The sequence below is a fragment of the Mytilus trossulus genome, chromosome 1 (genome assembly GCF_036588685.1).
Source record: "Mytilus trossulus isolate FHL-02 chromosome 1, PNRI_Mtr1.1.1.hap1, whole genome shotgun sequence".
Classification (NCBI taxonomy): domain Eukaryota; kingdom Metazoa; phylum Mollusca; class Bivalvia; order Mytilida; family Mytilidae; genus Mytilus; species Mytilus trossulus.
The window spans coordinates 8,064,904-8,088,285 of record NC_086373.1 but is presented as its reverse complement, the minus strand read 5'-3'; the positions used below and the strand labels follow the sequence as shown (position 1 = coordinate 8,088,285).

The following is a 23,382-nucleotide window of genomic DNA, read 5'->3' as shown; positions in this document are numbered from 1 at the left end:
TATTACTATCCAGTTATTAGAGAAAGGGACGAAAGATACCAGAAGGGCAGTCAAACTCATACATCGAAAATAAACTGACAACGAAATTGCTAAAAATAAAAAAACAAGCAGACAAATATTAGTACAGAAGACACAACATAGAAAACTAAAGACTGAGGAACACGAACCCAATCAAAATCTGGGGGTGATCTCATGTGCTCCGGAAGGGTATGTAGACCCTGCTTCACATGTGGCACCCGTCGTGATGTTAATGTTATTACAAATCCGTTAAACAGTTATTAAATGGCATTGTGCTTCGGCTGTTCGAAATTTATTTTTCACCAATGCACGAATGCTTTTAGCTTAGTACGTCCTTAAAATTGTCCATTGGAGATATTACAATGTAAATTGTCGTCTTCAAAAATATGGTTGACTTGTTAGTGTATTATTAGATTTGAACTAGCTTTCACCAACTGTGGTTATTCTTATAATATTAGTACCTTGTGCATGGTGTCTGTTATTTTGAGGTAAGATCTCATCATGTTGGTCAAGAGTAATTTTCAACTGATTTGATATTTCGTTCGGATAAAGTGAATGGTTTTGTAGAGTGTTCGGCTGCTTAACTCGACAACAATAAACTGAATGAAGCCACTAGCCTGCTGTCTAGTGTTGTTTTTGTTTTCGTTCTTATCTATTAGCTTTAATAAAATCAATGGTTTTATACTTTTAATGACTTCACATAATTGTTTTCCTCGGGCCAATTATACCGTAATATATGGTTTGGATTTTGCTCATTATTAAAGGCAGAACGGAAACATACCTATATACAGAAATTAATAATTGAGCAACACAAATCCGACGTGTTTTTTTTGTGTGTGCTCTCTGATGGTAGACATGCAAAGATCAACTATAGCAGCACCTGTTATGTTATGCCATGGTGAGTACAATTCGGTGATGAGTTTCATTTGGTGATGTCATAATCGATAAAATGATGTCGTTTTCCGTTTGTTTGTTTTCTTGCCATAATGTTGACAGATTATCTTGACTATTGATGCTTTTTTTAGAAATATGCCTTTTCCGTTTATTGTTACTCCCACGTACGTAGGTTTTATTAACAACAGGAATGGTTAATGTGTCTTCTTTGTTTAAAGTGTACTGTTAACATTAGTCATTAAACCCAAACAAATTCAGTCTTGGCAGACATTTCTACTTTCAGTGTCAATGTTGAACTTACTTATGTCGGTTATCATATTCAAATACTTTTCAATTGCAATTGCAAATATATTCGGATATAATAAATCAAGATGATGCTTTTATGTGTCGACTTATTACAGTAGCTAAAACACTTAATCAAAAAATTCACAATAAAAAGATAACGAGAGATAATCAAAATCATAAGTCGAAGTAGAACAAACATAATACCATAGAAGCAAACATTTCACGCAAATAAAAATTCAATGACTAGTTATTTCTAACTACATGTAGTCTTTCTTAAATATATATATATATATATATAAATAGCAAGAAGAGACATTCCGAGTTCGATAAATATTACAAAAAAATCAAGGTTACACTACCAAATTGTATAAAATCCGAAAGATGCGATACCGTACACGCCTCTTATTACACATGTATCACCAACACTGCGAATCCACACAGTTTGGTATCTTATAATAATTGTGTACAGTAAATTGTTTAATTGCATAGAAATATAATATTTCCAAAAGAAAGTAACCAAAAGTTAAATAAATTCTATTATTACACTAGTGCAATAAACCTTCAAAATTCATGATCATCAACAACAAAATCTTAGTTTAAACCAATTTTTACTTTCAAATATTATATTGCTATACAATAAAAGGGTTATTGCATGAATGTTGGGGAATATTGTCCCTCTTAGAACTTATATTGCACACGCAAGCTCGTGCCATATAAAATTCTACTCGGGACAATATTCCCCAATATTCATGCAATAACCCTATATTCTTACACTAATCTTACATTATTTCGCACTCATCTGTTTCTAAATAATAGTATCACTACTTGATGATATCAACTTTCAAGAAGTTAACAAATCCCGTAAAGGTACTCCGGTCTGTTCAACAGGTAAGAGCTATACAGAATGATGGTTATCTAGTTTTAAATTTATACAATGCAAAGTTTTCAGTATATTGGAAATTGAAAGAAAAAAATATCCATTTTCTTTTCACTGGCTTGATTTATATACGATGTGTTGTTAAAGTAGAATTATTTCTAATTGTTTGTAGACCGCCATTAGTTTAATTACCGTTTTTTTTATCAAGACTTTAAACAAAAATCCTGCATGTCAAACTGAAACCATAAAAAGAGAGAACACGAATGTAGAGGAACGCAGATTATTGTCAAAACATGATCGCTTTTCAGTCCTGTGTAACATTCAGGTAAGATCCAGTCATTATAGTAATCAATAGTTAGCAAAGGTACCAGGCTTATTATTTATTACGCCAGACGCGCGTTTCGTCTTCACAAGACCCATCACTCTTAGATGTGTAATATCTTTATGACCAAGGTGTGTTTATTTGACATGCCACCATTCCATCGTGTAGCTGTCTCGAACATTCACTTCTAATTTGGAGAGTGCTGTGATACTGATTGTAGATAAAGTTTACTCGTTAATATTGACTTTTAATAATCGGTTAGCAGTATTTGGTAACACCTTACGTTTGGTTAAACCTGTAAATCAATCACAGTATTTACTTATGATACTAGAACTATGTAATAATAAGTAATAAATAAGTTCCTTAGCAGGAAACAAATAACAATAAAAAGGATATTACGAACAGACGCACTATTCCAAAGTTGACCATTTTTTTTTAAAGTAATTACAATGTATGAAAGGTTAACATGTTTTACTCAGGTCCAAGGTTCAATACTGAATAGTTATAAAATGCCATTTATGTCTTTCCTGGAACGCAGTCACGTAGACGAGACTTGAGATATTTTGACTTACATCTAGAAATTGACAATGAGGGTCGGTTGAAAAGAAAACTTTACGACAAAAGAGATGAATTCAGCTTTCCAAACGTGAACTACTGTATACGAGGTATATGTCTTCCAATTGATACAATATTCCCGTGCTTATATTTCCTATCATGGTTTTCTTGATAGAGGGTTGCTGCTTACAAGGAAGCTATTAAATAGTTATCAAAAGTATCAGGATTATAATTTAGTACGCCAGACGCGCGTTTCGTCTACATACGACTCATCAGTGACGCTCATATCAAAATATTCATAAAGCCAAACAAGGACAAAGGTGAAGATCATTGAGGATCAAAAAATTAAACCCAAAGTTCCAAATGGTAAAGTTGAAATCAACCCTTCGTTGGTTTACGGACACCATCACGAGTTGGTTGACCGTTATGGAATAACCGTCCCACAGATTATATCGAATATGTTCCTAACGTCGTAACTACAATCCCCTTCTCTTTCGTGAATGTGACCTACCGAACTAGACTATTTACCGGATTTGTAATAACATGAGCAACATGACAGTTGCCTGTGTCTTCTTTTCCGGTTACTTTTATTGAGTGTTGTCCATATTAATTGTATAGTCTTATTTCAATGGATAAACTTTGCAGTAAGTGTCTAGTCTGTTTTCAAATGTTTTCACTTGAGTAGTTGTTACAAATTATGTGTTCTAGTTATCTGTTCCATGTGTCTCAAAATCGGTGATCAAGCCTCAAATAGCGTCACAAGCTCTTCCTATAAGACAGCCACTAAGTCGGTGTTTATTGCTAAACGGTAGAAGTCTAGATAGGAATTTGTGTAAACCCTAGTCCAGTCTTTGTTTTACCAAAATCAATAACAGTTTTAATGAGACCAATATGCAAGAAGAAAACACCCTTAAACTGAATGTTCTCGGGTAAGCCAGTTGTTTCCCCATTAATTGAACTCTATTGATTGAGGAACGGAAAACGAGATTATAGAAAAATAGAATACGTATGTGGTTTACGACAGCTATTTTGTATAAGACAAATAATTGAACAAGCTATTGTGGGATGTAAAAAACGCAGTCAAATATATATATTAAAAAACCTTTAGTTCAAATCCCCCCGGTCCATCGTCAAATTTACAATCTTAATTTTAAACAACTATAAATAATTTAATAAGGTTATTTTTACGTTTTACTACAAATGAAAGAGGCACATGTCAGTTTGGAAAAAAAGTGAAATCACAAAAATACTGAATTCCGAGAAGAATTCAAAACTGAAAGTCACTAATCAAATGGTAAAATAAAACTCTCAAATACATCAAAAGTGAAATCACAAAAATACTGAACTCCGAGGAAAACCTCAAAAGGAAAGTCCCTAATCAAATGGCTAAATCAAATTTCAAAACACATCAAACAAATAACAATTGTCGTATTCCTGACTTGGTACAGGCATTTTCTTATGTAGAAAATGGCGGATTGAACCTGGTTTTATAACTAGCTAAACCACTCATTTGTATGACAGTCGCATCAAATTCCTTTATATTGACAACTATGTGGGAACAAAACAAACAGATATAATAGAAAATTCATCTTTCACTAAAGATACAAGAATTATTTATTACTTATGGCTTAAAAACCAAAATTTTTTTTTGAATAATTTGCAAGCTATCGTTTTTTCAGTATCATGTTTTTTTAAAGCAAGCTTTTGCTGGACTATATTTAAATTTGCAGATCTCACAATGATTTTGGGGAGCTTGTTTAAAACTACTGTATCGATGCTACTGCTGAAGGAGGTTTCCTCCCGAGGGTTCCATTTCTCTCCATATCGAAATTCTAGGGTCCTCAATCCTTATTCTTTTCACATTGGTACTTTATTTTGACATTGAACCAGCGAATCAACATATTGCGGAATTAAAAGTAGTCTTTTGTATTTCTGTATATCTTGAATAATTAACATGCACATAAAGTAAATACGCGTTATGGAATACATTTATGTTGGTGGCAGTAAAGAAACCATGGAAACACTATTACTAAAAGAAAAAGTTAGATATATGTGTAAGAAATATTCCTATCATTCAAGTCATTATGATATCCGTAATGGTTATGGACAATCTATGACGAAACTTAATTCATTTGATTGCGGCTTGCATCACTTAAATGCATTTTTTCAGTCACTTTTTGTAGATTTCATACGTATCATAGGGACCTGTTGTAATGTTAGTAAATGCTTCTGTGTGTTATCTAAATTTATTGAAGTTGCATGCTTAAAATTCGTTTTTAAATTGATCAAATCAAAAGTTTTAGATTTCACAGACATTTTAATTGTCAATATTTACTTATCTAGTCGGTTATCATATTCAAATACTTATCAGCTGATACTGCAAATTCACAATACAATAATAAATCAAGATGACGCATTAGACTAATGACGTCACGTTGTAAATCATATTTTCAAAAGGTAAATAGTTATATGTACGAAGTGGCAATCGAAGTCATAATTCGTTTACAAGAACATTTATCGTTGCCAACAGGAAATACAGAAACAAACAAGATATATGTTATTTTTTTTTACAATTTGTCAATCTCTGAATGCTTCTTCATTACTTTGTGGTAATTAAAAAAAAAATGGTTCCATCAATGTAAGTCTCGAAACATTTTTTTATGGTACTTTATTAATGAAACTATTACATTTAACAATTAAAACGCCCAGGTAGTGAACTTCCACTGGATTACATAAACTCTCAAACAAGTAAGCAATAATTTATTGCTAATTATTCTTGCCTTGAAATAATCAAATAAAAATTATGTGATTTGTCGTATTTTATAAAAAGTTTTTGTTTATTCATTTTTATGTAATGTTGACCTCAATCTGAACTACTACATTGTCAAACGAATGTCCACTAGTTTAAATAGTTTTGCTGCTGAGATAGGAAAATATCTAAAAGTAATAAGTTACATAATTATGTATCGTTGAAAAGGACAGTCAAAATGGCAAGGTAAGACATTTATAAATATTCAAATAAGTGATATGGAAATTGATGGTGATAGTATTAAGTTCAGCTTTAAGGATTCGCTGTAAAATAGTCACACATAAAAAGAACTGGCTAGTTTTCCTTTTACCTAGATTTCAGTCTTGATCAGACAATATGTTCCCTTTCTGCAGAAGGACACGTTTGTGTAACCAATACAAGTCCGTCGAAATTATATTAGTTTAGCTGATCTGAAATAAGTTAATGCAACAAGAAAAGAAGATACCAGGACAAAACACTGCAGCTCCATTTTGTATTTCTATAATTCATTTAGATGGAATCGTATTCTGTTACGTATATCCAGTTTGGCCATAAAATTGTTTTTCCTTTTTCTAATTTGATTAAATTATCTTTCGATCGACAATTAGTTTGATCAACTTACACTTATTTAAAAGGTGACGCTTATTTCGTTTTCCATAATATATTATATGCAGTTTTTTTTTCTGAATTCTAATTTGCATGGAATCAATTACAAGATTAGAATTTTATCAGATACCTGTAGTCGTAACTAATATATTCTTACGCGTTTATTTACAAACAGTTTGTTGGGCGAAGAGCTCAAATTGATATGGCTACTTATAATTCCAGATTTGAAATTGGAAACCATAAATTAAATGGAACTTATAAATGCAGTAGTATCAAAGAACATGCAAACTGAAAAAAAATAATTTCCAACAAACGAAATTTCCGTAGAAGTCGATTTACCCGTAGACTCTTCCAGGAATTTTGAAGCACCAATACAATTTTTAAAAACAAAAATATTGAGTTTAAATATTTAGGCTGTTGTGTTATTTATCAAATTTAAATCAGCCTCGCACACTGTAGTGTTTTCACAGCAAACCTCACACCAGTATACTCCGTTACAGTTAAAAATATATTTCCTTACTTATCTTTTTTTTGGCAGCCTGTTTCAACTTATGTTAGCTGCTGGAGTACTAGTTGTGTTTGCTACTGCAGTAACAAAAACTTGTAACACACGATGTTACCCCGGCAATGACTGCTTCCCGTCCTTGACAGAAATTGCAATGTTCCAGAATACAATTGATGGATTCGTTGTACTCCCGTCGAACAACACATACACAGATGTTATAAATATGCACAACAAATTATTCACAAGGTAATATTCAAAAACATGTAAAAGTTAACGAAAAAAAAAAGAAAAAAAAGGGCTAACTTAAGAAAAAGAGTAGGAAAATGCCCACGCTGTCATTTGACTTTTAATAAATTTTCAAAACAAAAACAATTTTTTTTTCGTCTACTCTGAAATGTCTCCGTCTCGATTTTGTAATAAAAGGAAACCAATTCATAAAATGCGAGTATTATCGTATTTGCTAATAAACCACTACCGTTGTCCAGACAGGCTTTTTAAAATGTACAGAACTGGTAATTTTTATGTTTTTTAAATAACGAGAAGGATTTTATATCTATCTCTTTGATTCAAACAAAAATATTAAGCATTTATTATTAGTAAAGTTAGTAATTACACTTGGAGAACATATATATTCATCTTTATTTTAGTCATCTGTAATTATTAAATTCAAATCAAACATTTTATGATTTATTGACAATAATTATTGTATATATACATGCATGTGTATCATTGAAATAATAAGAGCTATACATTTACAGGTTTCCAGCAATCGTTGTCATGGTTCTATCAACAGACGACATCAAACAGTCAATGTTGTTTGCCAAGAGATTCAACCTGCACGTGGTCGTGAAGTCGTCTGGTCACGATTACATAGGTCGGTCAAGTTGGTCTGGTAGTATTCAGATAAACTTGGGATATATGAGAAAAATGACAGTACAGTTAGGTTCATCAAGATCTGTGGACGGAGAATTAACAGTTGAAGGTGGAGCAAATTGGCAAGAGATTTACCAAGAAGTATGTATGCATAATATGTCTAGTTAATGAAGACCACCAACGTGCATACAAAACTAATATGCTTTGATAATACTGATTATTGTCATATACTTGTGTGCTATTTCCATGCAAATAAGAAACTTACTTGATCCTGAAGAAAACGACAGTCGGATAAATAGCAATGCATCACTTAATAGACTAGGAAGGTTTTCAGTAAAAGATGTGTCAAAATGTTCAAAAATATAAGACATATTTCTTCTCTCCTCTAATAGTTATATCAATTGTGGTAATAAACAAATTTTTATATAATCATATCTTGCTTTGTTTTGCAGGTGGATAAATACAACAGAGTTATTGTCGGTGGCAGCTCTCAGACAGTGTCCCCTAGTGGATACACACTAGGCGGAGGACATAGCATATTGTCCCGGATGTTGGGATTGGCAGTTGATCAAGTTTTGGAAATGACAGTTAGCTTATTTTTATCTCTTTCTTTAGTACAAAACAAAGCTAAGTTGGAAAATATTACCAAATGCACATAACATTCAACTATTAACAAGAGTGCATTTTATATATTTAAGAATTGTCTCGTGTCCGAAGCAAATGTAACATAAGGGATAACTTCAGGTTCTTTGTTTGGTAGGGATTTTTTTACTTAAACAGATGAAATACATTTTTGTTTCTAGTTCAATCTTTTAACAATATTTTTAAACTCCATAGAAAAAGTAAAATCACAAAAGCACAGAACTCTGAGGAAAATTCAAAACGGGAACTCCTGAATTAAGAGCTTGTCCATGAGAAAACCATGCAATATGCCAAAAATCGTCCGGAAGCTAGTTTCGAAATATAATGTTATGTGACATGTATATGGAAGGATACCATGTAGGGACTCTGTGTAAACCATCAAAAGTGCAAATATTTGATTCTATTTTTAGAAATAAGCAATTCTGTTTTTAGAACACATCCAAGCAATGGCACAAGCATTTTCTTAAGAAAAAATGGTCATTTTTGTAATTGTTTTTTTTGTCATTTTTATAGCAAATGTAGTAATTTTCTTTGACAGAATGCAAGTTAAACATGTTTTCAACTGCAGAAAACGGTTTTTACCGTCAAATGTTATGAATTGGCACCATGCCAACTTTTGAAAAATGATTGGTACAGAGAGGTTGGTGCTGCTTACTGTTTTTAAAAGTTATCAATTTGCAAGATAACACCTGAATTTTGTTTCTGTTGTGCTTTTTATGTTTCATAAGGTTGATATCTTCAGAATCTGTAAGCTTTTGCTTTGCAAATAATTTTTAATGACATTTTGAGCATGTCAAAAATTCTAAAATTTTAACGAAAAAAAAAAGAATTTCAAGCAGAATATACTATTTCATTTTAAACAAGCTCCTCAATTTTAACTCAAAGTTACTAGTATATAGAAAATAATTAAAGAGAAAAATTTTAGAACACAATATTAATTTTTTAACATCAAAATTGAGAAATTCAAGGGTTTTAGATGAATTTAATTATCAAAATATTTGTCCTATCTTAATCCAATATTCATATGCCATAGTTTTCATCAGGACATAACAGTTCTAATTTTAAATATTTATTTGGTACATATATATTTGATTTAATAATTTCAAACTTAACCTTAAATTTCTGGCTGTACAGAAAAATTAAGAAAAAAAATTCATGGTGCCCTAGTAAAAGATTGATTTACCTCCCCTGATTGTACTCTTTAATGTTAACATTGGAGACAAAATGGAACCACATCTTCTGCTATATTATTTCATGGACAATCTGTAATTATGTTATTAATGCATAACAATGCAGTATGAGAAAAAGAATGAAATGCAATGTACATTTGCTTATAAAGCTGAATGTGGACAATCATTGCATTATGCTTCAAATGTCCTGTGTATCCCTATAACCAAATGTGACAAACCCATAAGTACCCATTTACGTAGTCTTGCCGGGTGTAACTCCACGGACTATGAACTACCAAAAGGGCTTTTGATACTGTACAGAAGTGGGATATTTTCAATAGATTATTCGTCATGTGACATTAACATATGCCCGAAACACAGGGATGATTATTGGAGGCGTCAAACAAGGAGGTGCCAGTCACCTACACATCTAGACCAGAGTGTTGCAAAACCAAGCAGAGGCATACCAGCATCAGTATGCAAAGAGCTATGGATGACAAAGAGAATATCTCTGCCAGTTGGTTCAGGTACAAATTTCTAGTATGATTTAAAAGTGTGATAAAACTTCTTTAGATAAAACTTTGTATGGAAAAGGGGAGGGTGTGGTTATACAATGTACATGTACAAAAATGTAAATGCACTTCATGTGAAATACTCAATTTAATTAAATTCTTACAAAACATTAAATGTCATTCATACAAAATATATTTGGGAGATATTCTGAGACAATTTTTTTTTGGGTGGTGGTGGTATTATTTTATTTTATTTCTGGGTTTTTTTTACGGGGGGGGTTGCTATATTTTCTATGCACATGTCAACACAGAGTGGTACAAATGTACATGTTAACAGTTAAGCTTCAATATCACCTCATTGCAGGTGTAAGATAGCCCGAGCACTGGTTAGAGCAGAATAATTTGAAAACTGACTCACAACAACTGTGAATTGATGAATTAAGCCATCAAATAATATTGATAAAAAAAATTGCCAACTGAATCAAAATTTTCCTGTCATAATTAAGTCAGCAATCACAAAGAAGTTTATAAAATGTTACGCACATTTAGCATGATTTGACTTCCACAGGGCACTTTAAGATATATCGAATTTTAACAGAAATAAACAGGAATTTCAAATGCAAAAGAATCTGATAATTTAGTTTTCACCAGTAAGTGCTTACAGTACCATTCCTTTATCATATAAATAGTAAATTACTGTCAATTCAGAAATTATTGCACTGTTTTGTTCAACAATGAGCAAAGCCCATACTGCATAGTTGGCTAATGAGAAAACTAATTGCCTTATTTATTTATTTATTTCATATATACATATATGATATATGTATATATAAAAAGAATGAGGATATGTGGTTTGATTGCCAAAGAGACAATTATCCACTACCATTACATTTATTAAGTGAAGTGGCTTTATCAATAAAAAAAAAACTAATAGAGTATAGTCGGCTGTAAAATTTTAAACAGTAAAAAAGAATGAAAGCAAATGGCCCATATTTACGACATATCAAGTAACGAACAACAAATATGACAGACATGAACCAATCATGTCCAAAAAAAAAAAAGATATAAACAGATTATTAGTAAAATTTCAACAAATAATGAACAATAACCATGCTAACTTAAGTTTTCTTGGAGTGATTTAGGTACTAATTAATATCAGCAATATTTCAGACAAGTGGATTTTTTAAAGTGCAAGCAGGGGACATTGCTACTGTGTTATTTAGCTAATTTGGAAATAAGCATTGGTTTTGCTCCTAAGCCTCCATTTTGCTAAGATATCAATTTATAAAATATTTAAAGAAAAACAATATTTTTTTTTTTAGTTTTTTTATATTTATTTTATTTTATCAAAACACAATACATGATCATGATAATATACAAAAGTATATAAATTATTCTTTACAATGCAGGTTATACAATTACAGATAATTATAATTAAGTTAATTTTAATAATTCTTACAATTACTAATTCTAAAGAACAGTTTGAGTTTTCTGCTGCAAACTAATTTGTCTATGTTTTGTTTTATTTTCTATAGTAAAATTTTGAAGAAGAAAAAAAATGGATAGAGAGAAATAAAAGAAAAAAAATCAAAAGTTTGTCAAAAAAGTAACAAAAAAATATCTAACAAAAGAACAAATACAAGTTTGAAATTTTTAGAAAAAAAAAGAAAAAAAAAAAAAAGAAGAATTGGTCATCTGTGGTTTGCTCTATATATTACTGTCCTTATATGGTTTCTGATTCAAGAAAGGTGGAAAGTAAAGAGCCAGATTTATAGGTTTTCATTAGCAAATTTAAAAATAAAAGTCTCATGTATTTGTGTGAAAAACAATATTCATTTTGCTAAGATTTCAATTTATAAAATATTAAAAGAAAAACAATATTTTTTAGTTATTGACCTGGGACAATGTGCAATGGGGATAACATTGATTCTCTCATTTTAAGGCAAGAATTCTTCACACCAAACAAAAAGCTATAATGGGTCCCAAAATTACCATTCAAACGGGAAAACCAATGGTCTAATCTATATAAAAAACCGAGTAACGAGAAACACTTATAAATTACATAAACAAACGACAACTACTGTACGACAGATTCCTAGCTTAGGACAGTAGGACAGGTGCAAACATTTGCAGCGAGATTAAACTTTTTAATGATACCAAACCTTCTCCCTTTTTCTGAAACAGTAGCATAACATCACAACAAAGAAAACCCCACGATTAAATATCAATTGGAAGGCTTACCTCAATAAAAAAAAGTAAATTAACACACTACGAACAAATAAATTTGATCTGCAATACCTGAATGCACATAGACAGTTAACAAAATTGTAATTCGTATAATGGTATCACGCTTGCAGACACTTAGTTTCTGGACAATAACCTTAGTTTTAGTGAATGGATCTCTATAAAATCTAAACACAAAGTTTGAAACCAAAAAAAAGATGGTTGGTATTGATTTTGGGGGTTACATATATAGTTCTAACAGTTTTAGGAATGAAGGGGATAAAAAGGGGTCCAAATAATGATTTTTCTAGTTATCCAGACAACAACTTTTGTGTAGGTGAATGGATTTTAAGAAATTATACCACAAAGTTCCATAGCAAAAAAGGAAGGTTGGGATTGATTTTCTGGGTATTATGGTCCAAACTGTTTAGGAAATAGTGGCTAAGAAGGGGCCAAAAAGATGAAAAACAATACTTTTATAATGCTTTATATAAATTGCTTATTTCTTGGGCAATTTCAATGGGGTTTTATTCTTGAATGCTTTGATATCTTTATCAAATTGGTCCACATTGAGGTCAAAAGGGTCCAACATTAAATTTTGTTTGAATTCATCAAAAATTAAATTATGGGGGTTCTTTGATATGCCGAATCTTACTGTGTATTCAGATTTTTAATTTTGGGTCTCGTTTTCAAATAAGTTGGTCTACATAATGGTTCAAAGGGTCCAAAGATTTCAAAGTGAACCAACATTCTAAAAAAAACATTATAATTTTTTTTTCAGAATCAGAATGTGACTTTCCACTCAGACATTTTCCCAGACCACAACCTCTGATTGGGAAGAAAAAAACATGGTCCCAAGAGATATTTTCAATGCTGCACGGAATAAAAATGCTTTCCAGAAATTTTCCAGCACCAAATTCACAGCTACAGTTGCCATGTACTAGCCTCTCAAAAAGTTCATCCTCATAGTATACCAAAATTATTACAGAAGCTATCCAGCTGATTGCACAGTATGTTGCACCAGGTCAAGAAAATAATCTTTTGAAGGATGTGTGCAAGAAGTGGATATCATTTAAAGAAGACAAACCTGACACAATGACTGAAGCATTGATTGCATCCTATCAACAGCAGAACAACAGATTAAGTCAGATGCAAATTTTATCCCTATTTGCAAATAAGCATACAAAGGAAAGATTAATGGAACTGGTACCAGAACAGAGTGTTTTTAAAATTGATGCTGCCCGAAGACATGCAACACTAACATTTCCAGGACAATTAATAAATCCACCAAAGGTCTACCGTTCCAGATTGAGCATGCCAAGAGTAATGCATTTCATTGAATTTATTTCTTGCCCCACTTACCATCAGGCTGTTGGTTATGGATCCAAGACCTTAGCATTGTAAACTGAAAACAGTTATACATAAAGGCACTAAGGAGTATAATATTTAACCTGTTAATGGGCCAATGCTACATTAAGGGAAAAACAAAAACTCGTAATAAAATTTTGGGGTCACTTATGTTTTTCATATTAAAAAAATCATACTTTCTGTAGAAGAGGGGCGAGTGATATCAGATAGACATGTAGTTGTTAATTAATGTTATTATTTTTTTTTTTATAAAAAACAGCTTTTTCTGCTTTAGCAAAAACAAGTTAGCTATAAATTTAAGCAAGGAAAAACTAACTATTCATGATTTTTTTTCAAAATATGTTGAAACAAAGGGGTTACTTTATTTCTGAAATATGTTCATTTGTTCTATTTAACCTCCATATGATAAGTTATCTCCCTTTTTGATAGAACTGTTCTAAAATCTGTAAATACATTATCACAATAGGTTTGTATTAGAATCTAAGCATATCAACCTTTTTAAGTTCTATTTAAAATTCAGCAATATTTGATAAAGTACTTTCACAGAAAATAATTTGTTTTTTACAGGCAAAAAATGGTGTTTAGCCACCCCCTCCCCTACCATCTTCAAGCAACCAAACTTCATTTTCTAAAAACTGTGTGTTTATTATTTCTATGTAGTCTGCTTTTTATTAATTTTCATGTAGACCCAATTTTAATATCTAGTAGAATTATTATTTTGCAAAAAGTGTGTCATTTATTTATTTTGCCTTTGCTCAAATTTGTTGCCAACCAATAACACCATGATTTTAATTGTCCATACCCACCAAGATATTTTAAAAGAATTATTTTATTAAATTTAATCTCTTGTATAATCTGAATAAAACCCCACTTTCAGTGTCCATTTTAAATAAGTCACGGTTTGCTTTATTGAATCTGGAATTTTATCAATTTTTCAGGTTTAAAAAAAAAGGGGGGATAGTAGATGGAAATATTTTTTTTAATATTCAAATGCAAAGCAAAACCTGTTATATGGTAGCAAGCAAGACTTGAATTATTGTAAAAAAAGCAAAAAGAAAGAAATAAAAGTGTTATCTTAGTATATACAACCCTTTGAACTTTGGCATTTTTTAGAAAATAGGAAATTTTGAAAATTGCAAAATTTACAGAGTTATCTGCCCTTGGGTAACTTCAATTTTTTTAAATAGCAGATATGGCTATGAAAAGGTCTTTGTATTATGTGTTACAATTGATGCCACTTTTGTTGATGATTTGCTTATAAATATATTAAATATTGTTTCAAAATATGCTTATTTTGTGTATTTTCTATTGGTTTTCATACGAAAATTTCCAAATTACAGGTGGCGCCCCCTACGGCCAAGATATATAAATCAGATCAAAACATTAAATTTATTTACAGTAGTTATGGTAAGGTTTACCTACAAACAATGTTTCATAAAGATTGGCAAATATTGATTCCGGACTATTTTGCATGGTTTTCTCATGGACAGGCTCTTAAATGGAAAAATCAAAAGCTAATACACATCAAACGAATGGACAACAACTGTAGAACATATAGTCCTTGCTTAGTCACTTTCTTGATTAATCGAGTATGACTTTTAAAAGAATTGTAACACGTGAAATCACTAATAATAATATATAGTACATGTTTTAAATTTTCCTTGTAAACATATTAGTATTTTGAAACCTTGATCTAGTCAAGACAGACCATATAATATGTAGGGCATTATTATATTTCCTCTCTATAATTCTTGCATATTAGGGAATACGTTGATATGATCGATCGAGAGGACTTCCGTTAGTTGATCTTGACGTTGTTTATATTTCGATAGAAGACGTTGACCGAACTTTATATAAAACCGACGTTAACAAAATGTATTCTCACTATACGTTAATTGTAAAATTAAATAATAAACACAAAAACATTCGTTTGAATGATAATAAGAGTTTTCTATTTTTTTTTTTTTTTTTTTTTTTTTTTATCAGATATTGAATTTCATGGGGTACATATTTTTGAGTTAACCAACTAATATATTCATGCGCCAGGCCTATTCAGTGACACAAATATGTCAAATATGCAATTTACGTGATAGAGGTTATGTGTAAAATTTATTCCTTTTCTCCAATTTTAAAGATTTATAAGCACAAACATATCATATAAGTCCTTCGGCCATGAAAACATGAAACATGAAAATTAAACAAAAAACTTCAGTATTTTAATTTCTTATATACATATATATATATATTATTATCTGAACAGGTCATTACAGTGAACGGGAGTATAATTAAGTGCACCAATCATACGTCACATATAACTAATGCAGATGAGAGCTTTTCTGTGACTTCAGATAACTCTCTCTTTTGGGCTCTAAGGGGAGGCGGTGGTGGAACATTCGGAATCGTATCATCGTTTACTTTCAAACTTTACAAGGTCAAACATCAATATGTCAAGGTTACGATGTCTTATCCATTATCCATAAATGGAAACTCCTCAGTTGGTCAAGAGGTAATGCAATTTTATTCAAATTTTGTCAAAAGAATGCCTAACGAATGGGGAGGATATTCATTTCTCTCAAATGCACAACAATTCACTAAAACAAACGACTCTGTAGTCGGCACTTTAGGGTTTTTGTATTGCCACTATGGTGGATGGAATGATTCTAGTAGGAAATATATGGATTTATGGAATGATTTCCACCCCGAATGGAGATTAGAATACACTGTTCGGAACATCTCTACCTTCTGGGAAGGCTTTGGAAGCGTTATGACTGACAGTCCATGGAGCAGAGTGTACGTCACTGGGTCGTTTATACAGGAAGCGGGAATAGATACAAATTTTCTAGACTTTATAGTTGATACAATGACACGGCCGATTAATGCCACTAACCCCTTGTATGCCTGTGTTGGAACTCATTTGGGAGGTAAGTTTAATAAGTTTAATCTATTGTGTAGCTTGTTTTTTGACTGAGCGTATTTAAGTTTTATTGTTTAAATAAAGTTACCATTCACGTTCTACTTACGCATAGTTTGAAACCTTTTTCTGTGCAATTTCGCCAGTTAGGAATTGGGAACGGAAAAGATGGGCAGCAAGGCAATCGAGACCAAAGGAAAAAATATATATTGGTTGTTAGGATATGCGTTAACTTTCACATATCCATCCGTCGATATAACTTTGTACAAACGAAATATTAATTCAATATACAGCGCTGATTAAAACGTCGATGTTGTGTAAGATATTGAAACGCTCTTTAAAAAGGAGCGGAAGAACAAAGAAAGCATTCCAAGTAATAAGTGGAAAAAGAAAATGAAAACTCACGGCAAAGTGCATAACATTGAATCTTTGATATTCATATGCCACCAGTTTTCATCAGCTCTCTGGTCTTGAATGTCTTCTTGATTTTCGTTATATGAAATGTTTCCTTGCAGTTAACTCTTTTAATCTATATATGAAAATCAATTCTAGCAATAACAATTTAACAGATATAAACTGGTTCTCTTTATAGGAAAAGTATCTGATTTTAGTGATACCCCGACTCATCCAGGTTTTAGACATGCCAGATTATGCCTTGGGTGCGTTGTGGCAATACCTGACATCAAACGTGAGGACTTCTATATTCAAAAAGGGAAAGAACTCAGTCAACGCCTAATATCGTACGGCAACGGAACATACGTTAACGAAGCTGCAGAATACATGCCTAATTGGCAACAAAACTATTGGGGACCACATTATAGTCGGTTGTTATCGATAAAGAGAGAGGTTGATCCGGATAACATTTTGACATGTCATCATTGTGTCGGTTCTGAACTTTGAAATCGTTTACAAATTTTCCTGTTAATAAAAGAATGAAGTCATCTTATTGTCTTACCAGGTTTAAATTTTACCAGATCATCACTGAAGTGACTTTAATTGTCGCAATGCACTAGGTGTATCATAAAACTGGAACCGTTATTGTCCACGCGTATTTTTTCCTAAATAAGAATAAAAGAGGAAGAAACGACTGCTTACAGAACATGGTATTCTTTTTAAGCAAATTTGAATGCATTAAGTAAATCATATTTAGTTCGCAGGTAATATTGAAGCTACGCTGGTTGTTTAGTGTTAATGTTTAGGAGGCATTTTTATATATTGGCTGTCACTTTTATTAAAAAAAGTGAAGTTTTAACTTTACATAACGATATATCATGACTCTGTCGGGTAAATTCGTTGCAAGTGTTGTATAGTTGAACATATTTAAAACCAATAAGCAAATATTTAAACATTTATAGAAAAAAATATTTTGAAATACTCGCTCTTGACTCTTCGTGATCTTTATGTTAGAAAAGATGAATTAATAGAAATGTTAATCATTTATATAAATGAATTTTAATATCCGAATTGAGTACGGATAAAAAAAAATGAAATTTGTAAAATGTTGTTATTTTTTTTTTAAATACCAACTTGTTTGAAAACAAAATCTTATCATGACCGTTGATAATCAACTTCAAATGTTATGAATCTGCAGACGTAAAAGTAAATGCTTTCTATATTGTTTAAGTTTGTACTTTTAGCTTATCATCACGAGCTTTATATTTCATATGGTCTAGTTATGTCAAAGTAGATAAATTATATAGGAAACATGTAAATTGAATACTTTATAATTAAATACTCCCTAGTAATATATACCAAAGTCTTTTAATTTTTGTTAAGATCCTCAATTGAAAGTTTTATCGGGTCTTAGTACCGGCTTATTTAATATTTGATAGTTTTTATTGATATTCTGAACAAATATAAATTGTATATTAAGACAATACACACTAAGGGTTGATGTTTAGTTTCCTGATGTTTGTGATGTCTTTTGTCTTGCTTTTTAGCAACAAAAAATGTTTGAAACTGCGTTTAAATAAAGTCAATCAATTCACAATTTCTGGTTAGGATCATAAAACAGTATCTGAACCTTCTTTTAATATTGCAAAAATTATAATGACCAACTTAAGTCTAGTATTCAGACCTTTGAAACAATTACAGACATCACGTCTGAACTACTTGAACTTTGAGTATACGAACAAAATTATGTTTTTTTATATTGTGATGTTACGCCAATGTCACTGGTTAGGGGAAGGTTAAGAACACAGTAATCGCAACATTCTGTATGTTATAAATTGGTTTTTTTTAAAAATAGGCCGTCGGTTTTCTAAATTGAATTGTTTCATATTTCTCTTTTCGGGGCCTTTTATAATCGAATATACGATATTGGTTTTTTCACATTGTTTACCTATAATTGCTTACATCCATTTCGTTTGCACTTTGGTAATACGGTGTCTCATTGGTAATCATACCTAATCTCCTTATTCTTATTCAGAAACATAATTTAAAATAGTACTGACAAGTTTTAATGATTGATGTTTTTAAGTTATACTTACTATAGTCGGTTATCATTTGTTTTTAAAAACTAAGCAATCAATGCTATTTATCAGATGGAATTTTAAGGTATACATGCGTCACAATCGAAAACAAACATGGGAATAAAATATGAAGAAAAACCTTATTAATCAATGTTTAAATCAAAACAAACAATATTATAATTTGAATTAACGGAATTGTGAGAACTCAAATTAAAGTAGAACCATATTTGTAGATGATTTGCATACACCACAAAGTCAGGATAACCCTGTAACAATGTAACTAACAAGGACAATCAAGCGAGGGCACTCCAATACAGCAATGATAGGAACACAAACAATAATAAAAACCATTAGTCAACAGGAGTAAAAGGGGTGAAAGGACAATCAAGCGAGGGCATTCCAATACAGCAATGATAGGAACACAAACAATAAAAAAAAAACATTAGTCAACAGGAGTAAAAGGGGTGAAAGGACAATCAAGCGAGGGCACTCCAATACAGCAATGATAGGAACACAAACAATAAAAAAAACATTAGTCAACAGGAGTAAAAGGGGTGAAAGGACAATCAAGCGAGGGCACTCCAATACAGCAATGATAGGAACACAAACAATAATAAAAACCATTAGTCAACAGGAGTAAAAGGGGTGAAAGGACAATCAAGCGAGGGCACTCCAATACAGCAATGATAGGAACACAAACAATAATAAAAACCATTAGTCAACAGGAGTAAAAGGGGTGAAAGGACAATCAAGCGAGGGCACTCCAATACAGCAATGATAGGAACACAAACAATAAAAAAAAACATTAGTCAACAGGAGTAAAAGGGGTGAAAGGACAAGTTAAACTATGTCAAATTAAAGGTTTGGATAACATAAACAGTGCTCTTTCTATAGTTGGTTAATAAACAGTTAACTGATTCATATAAATACATTTATTACAAATAAATTTAAAACAATATTTTGTATGCACATTACGTATTGCAAAATCAATCTATTGCACCAGTGCATGTATAAATAAAAATAACACGATTCCATGGATAACATATAAAAACTATTATGGATACAATGTACCTGAGATCATAAAACAATGTCATTTTAACAAACATAACAGAGACAAACTTTTGTATGATAATTCCGATCCATCTGCAAAATATTCTGCATGTATACATGCTATAAAATGTCGTCCAATGTCTTATCACCCTTAAACTCAATACTTCTGGTTACCATCCCTGTTCAAACAGCTTGTTTGCATAAATAACTGTCCGAGCTTAGTTCATAATTAGCTTTTTTCGGAGACAACTATCAAACAGTTTATTCTTTGTTTCAGGATTGACTTGAGTTTTCCTTCCGATTTCTTAAAGCCTTCTTGTCTATTGTCACAAAACAAAGGCAACACTTCACATTCATCGACCCATTGTACACGATTTTGCACTCGTTTTTCATTTTCATATCCGTGTGAGCATTTTCTATTCCTGTTTACAGTTCTGTTTGCTGAACTGTCTTTCAATCTGTCATCACTGTTGCCTGAGCCGGTCTTCCATGGCATATTGTCAATATATTTAAAATCAATTTCATTCATAACAGTTCTGAACAAGTCCGATCCATAAGGCAAGTAAGCCATCTATAAAAGTCCTTCTTTGGCGACCTGGTTTGCAAATTATCCTTTCATATTATCAGCGCTATCTTTATATACCAGTAAGCATATGGGAACTGTTGGTTTTTATCTTACCAATTGGAAAGTTTCCAGATTTGATCTGTCAATCACTAGAACCAATAAAAGTACACCTTCCTTCTAATGTTTATAATGAGTAATCAGGTAACAGTTTAAATATTTAAATAGTGATTGGTTTCTCACTTCATCAATATTTGGTACTTTAAATGCTAAACGAAAAACATATGAGACAATTGTTTGTGTTGTATCTGATCTCTTAATTACGTCCGTGCAGTACCAAGGGCTTCCGTTATCGTTTGTACAATAAAAGATAGGGGAATATCATATTAAGGACTAAACTCCGTCTAGGAAGTTTTCTTTTGTTGGCCTTCCCATTTTTAGATATGGTTCCCCTATTTATAAGTTTCTATAGTACATTGAATACTGATACAGTCTTCCATCTAGAAATTTATATTTACATACTCTGTCGTAAAATAAAAACTACAGACACAAATAGTTGCTCCATAGATTACCAGATAAAAAAAACCAATGATATACCATTCTTAATGATAGGGAATGATCCAAAACAAATTTTATTGTTTGATTTTTTTCTCCTCTGTGAAGCCTAACAGCTAAACTATAGTAATGTATACGGTTTTCACAATAGAAAAGTCGATATGTATGAAATATGACCCTCCAAATTGTCCGGAGTCTAAACATGCTGTAAAAAATCAACAGAGAAGACGTATACAGTATACTAATAATCAATAAAGTTGTTTGGTCAAAAACCAATAATGGAAGGACAATATAGTACAGTTGATGCTTTATTATTCGAAAAGCCTCGGTTTGTCTTATTTCTGCCAGTGCATTCAGCTTTCCTATTTAATTTTTTTTTTTATAAAATAGTGTCTGAAAATGTTATCTGTATCAGTTTTTGTTAAAGCTTTTTGGAAATAACAGTATTTCTTACACATGAGACGTAACTTCTATGACCTGGCATGTCACAAGTAAAATACGGCAGCGTACGCTTTAATTTATAATAAATTCGAAGGAGCCAAATTGGCAATGGAACATCGCCATCAAGGAAAATACAATTCATATTAGGAAAAGAAAAGAGTAGATACTTTATATCAAATGTTAAGAATTCGCAATTGGTCTATAACAAGAATATGTGTCTAAATCAATTCATGTCCAAAAATGAATTGTTGAAATATATCATCAAGTGGTGTGTCGTTTCGACATGTCAATTTTGGCCATCAACTGTTATTCATTAGAAGTTATTAACCTTTAGATATCTTTATGGATTTTTACTGTATAATACTTGGATGGCTTTGAATTGACTTGTTTCCAAATAAAATATATATAGACCTGTGATATATATCTTTATGGATTTATTATGTAGTTGGATTGCTTTTAATTGATTTATTTCCAAAATTTATCATTTTTATTTTAGTTTTTCCCTTTTTTTATGAACGACCCACATTAAGTTAAATTAAAAAAATCTTAGTCAGATTGAATTCAAAACTCTACTTTTATGTCGTGAATTTGTTTATTCTTAGTTGTATAGATGCATTGGGGAGGTTTGAGATATCACAAAATAATGCCATTTTTGCACCTGTCCAAAGTCAAGAGACTTTTTTTATATTTAGTTTATTCTTATGTTTCGGAGCTTAGAATGACGTCCATTTTCACTGAACTAGTACACAATTTTGCACTGTATGTGCGGGATTTACTATGTTGAAAACCCATTGGTTGCCTTGGGCTACTTTATGCTCTTTGGTCGGGATGTTGTCTCTATGACACATTCCCCATTTCCATTCTCATTTTATTAACAAACAGCTTTTGAACATAGAACAGTCTAACGTTGTTACGGGAGTGTATATGTTACAAATCGTCAAGAAAATGTTGATTATTCTCTTGTTATTTTCTCACTTAAAAGAGACACGAGTCTGATTGATATTTACTTGGTGTCATTTCGGTTAGTGTATGGTATCACTTTATACTCGTAAAGTTAGAACTTTAACAGTCTCCTTGTGGACATTAATCCTCAAGACAAACTGTAGAAATAATCGTACTTCGTACGTAGAGTGGGAACAAATACTTATCTATATATTCTTTTGTAATACTTTAACTAAGCACAAGTTAAACAAAAACATAGAATGCACAAGACTATATCATAAGAAGATTTTTTGTCGGCTCTCGGGCTGATAGCATGACCTAGGGCTGATAAGGGGTCTCATATGAAAAACGCCATGTAATAACCTTTATGGTCCTTGTAACACTTATCAGTTCAAAATTTCAAAAAGTTTAGTTTTTTGGATTTTTAATCAAAGTTTTAAAATATCAAAATTCCATTTTTTCTTTTTTTGTTTATTTTGAAAATTTCCGCAAATTATTAAAAATGTTAAATTATATGACCCTATATACATCTTCATGCCTTATATATCATGTACTGTAGTACGCCGCTAGATTAAAACTGACGTGGAAAGGTAACACATGGCCAGCGAAAGCTCTTTTTTGAGAGCCCAGGTGGTCGTGTGGTCTAGCGGGACGGCTGCAGTGCAGGCGATTTGGTGTCACGATATAACAGTAGCATGGGTTCGAATCCCGGCGAGGGAAGAACCAAAAATTTGCGAAAGCATATTTACAGATCTAACATTGTTGGGTTGATGTTTAGAAGAGTTGTATATATCAAATGCGTTTTGTTTAAAT

At 31.6% G+C, this 23,382-nt stretch overlaps 1 protein-coding gene across 2 annotated transcripts; it reads left to right on the top strand.

Moving 5' to 3' along the window:
- The first annotated feature begins 2,250 nt into the window (after positions 1 to 2,250).
- Positions 2,251 to 17,490, top strand: LOC134706520 (uncharacterized). 2 transcript variants are annotated; one of them, XM_063565537.1, is made up of 6 exons: positions 2,251 to 2,399; positions 6,884 to 7,096; positions 7,609 to 7,864; positions 8,176 to 8,310; positions 15,898 to 16,558; positions 17,141 to 17,490. In XM_063565537.1, the coding sequence occupies exons 1-6, from the start codon at positions 2,368 to 2,370 to the stop codon at positions 17,446 to 17,448; spliced, it is 1,605 nt and encodes a 534-aa protein (XP_063421607.1). In that variant the 5' UTR covers positions 2,251 to 2,367; the 3' UTR covers positions 17,449 to 17,490. The 2 variants fall into 2 exon arrangements, with proteins under 2 accessions (XP_063421607.1, XP_063421614.1); XM_063565544.1 differs by lacking the exon at positions 2,251 to 2,399 and adding an exon at positions 5,912 to 5,946.
- Positions 17,491 to 23,382: the final 5,892 nt, after the last annotated feature.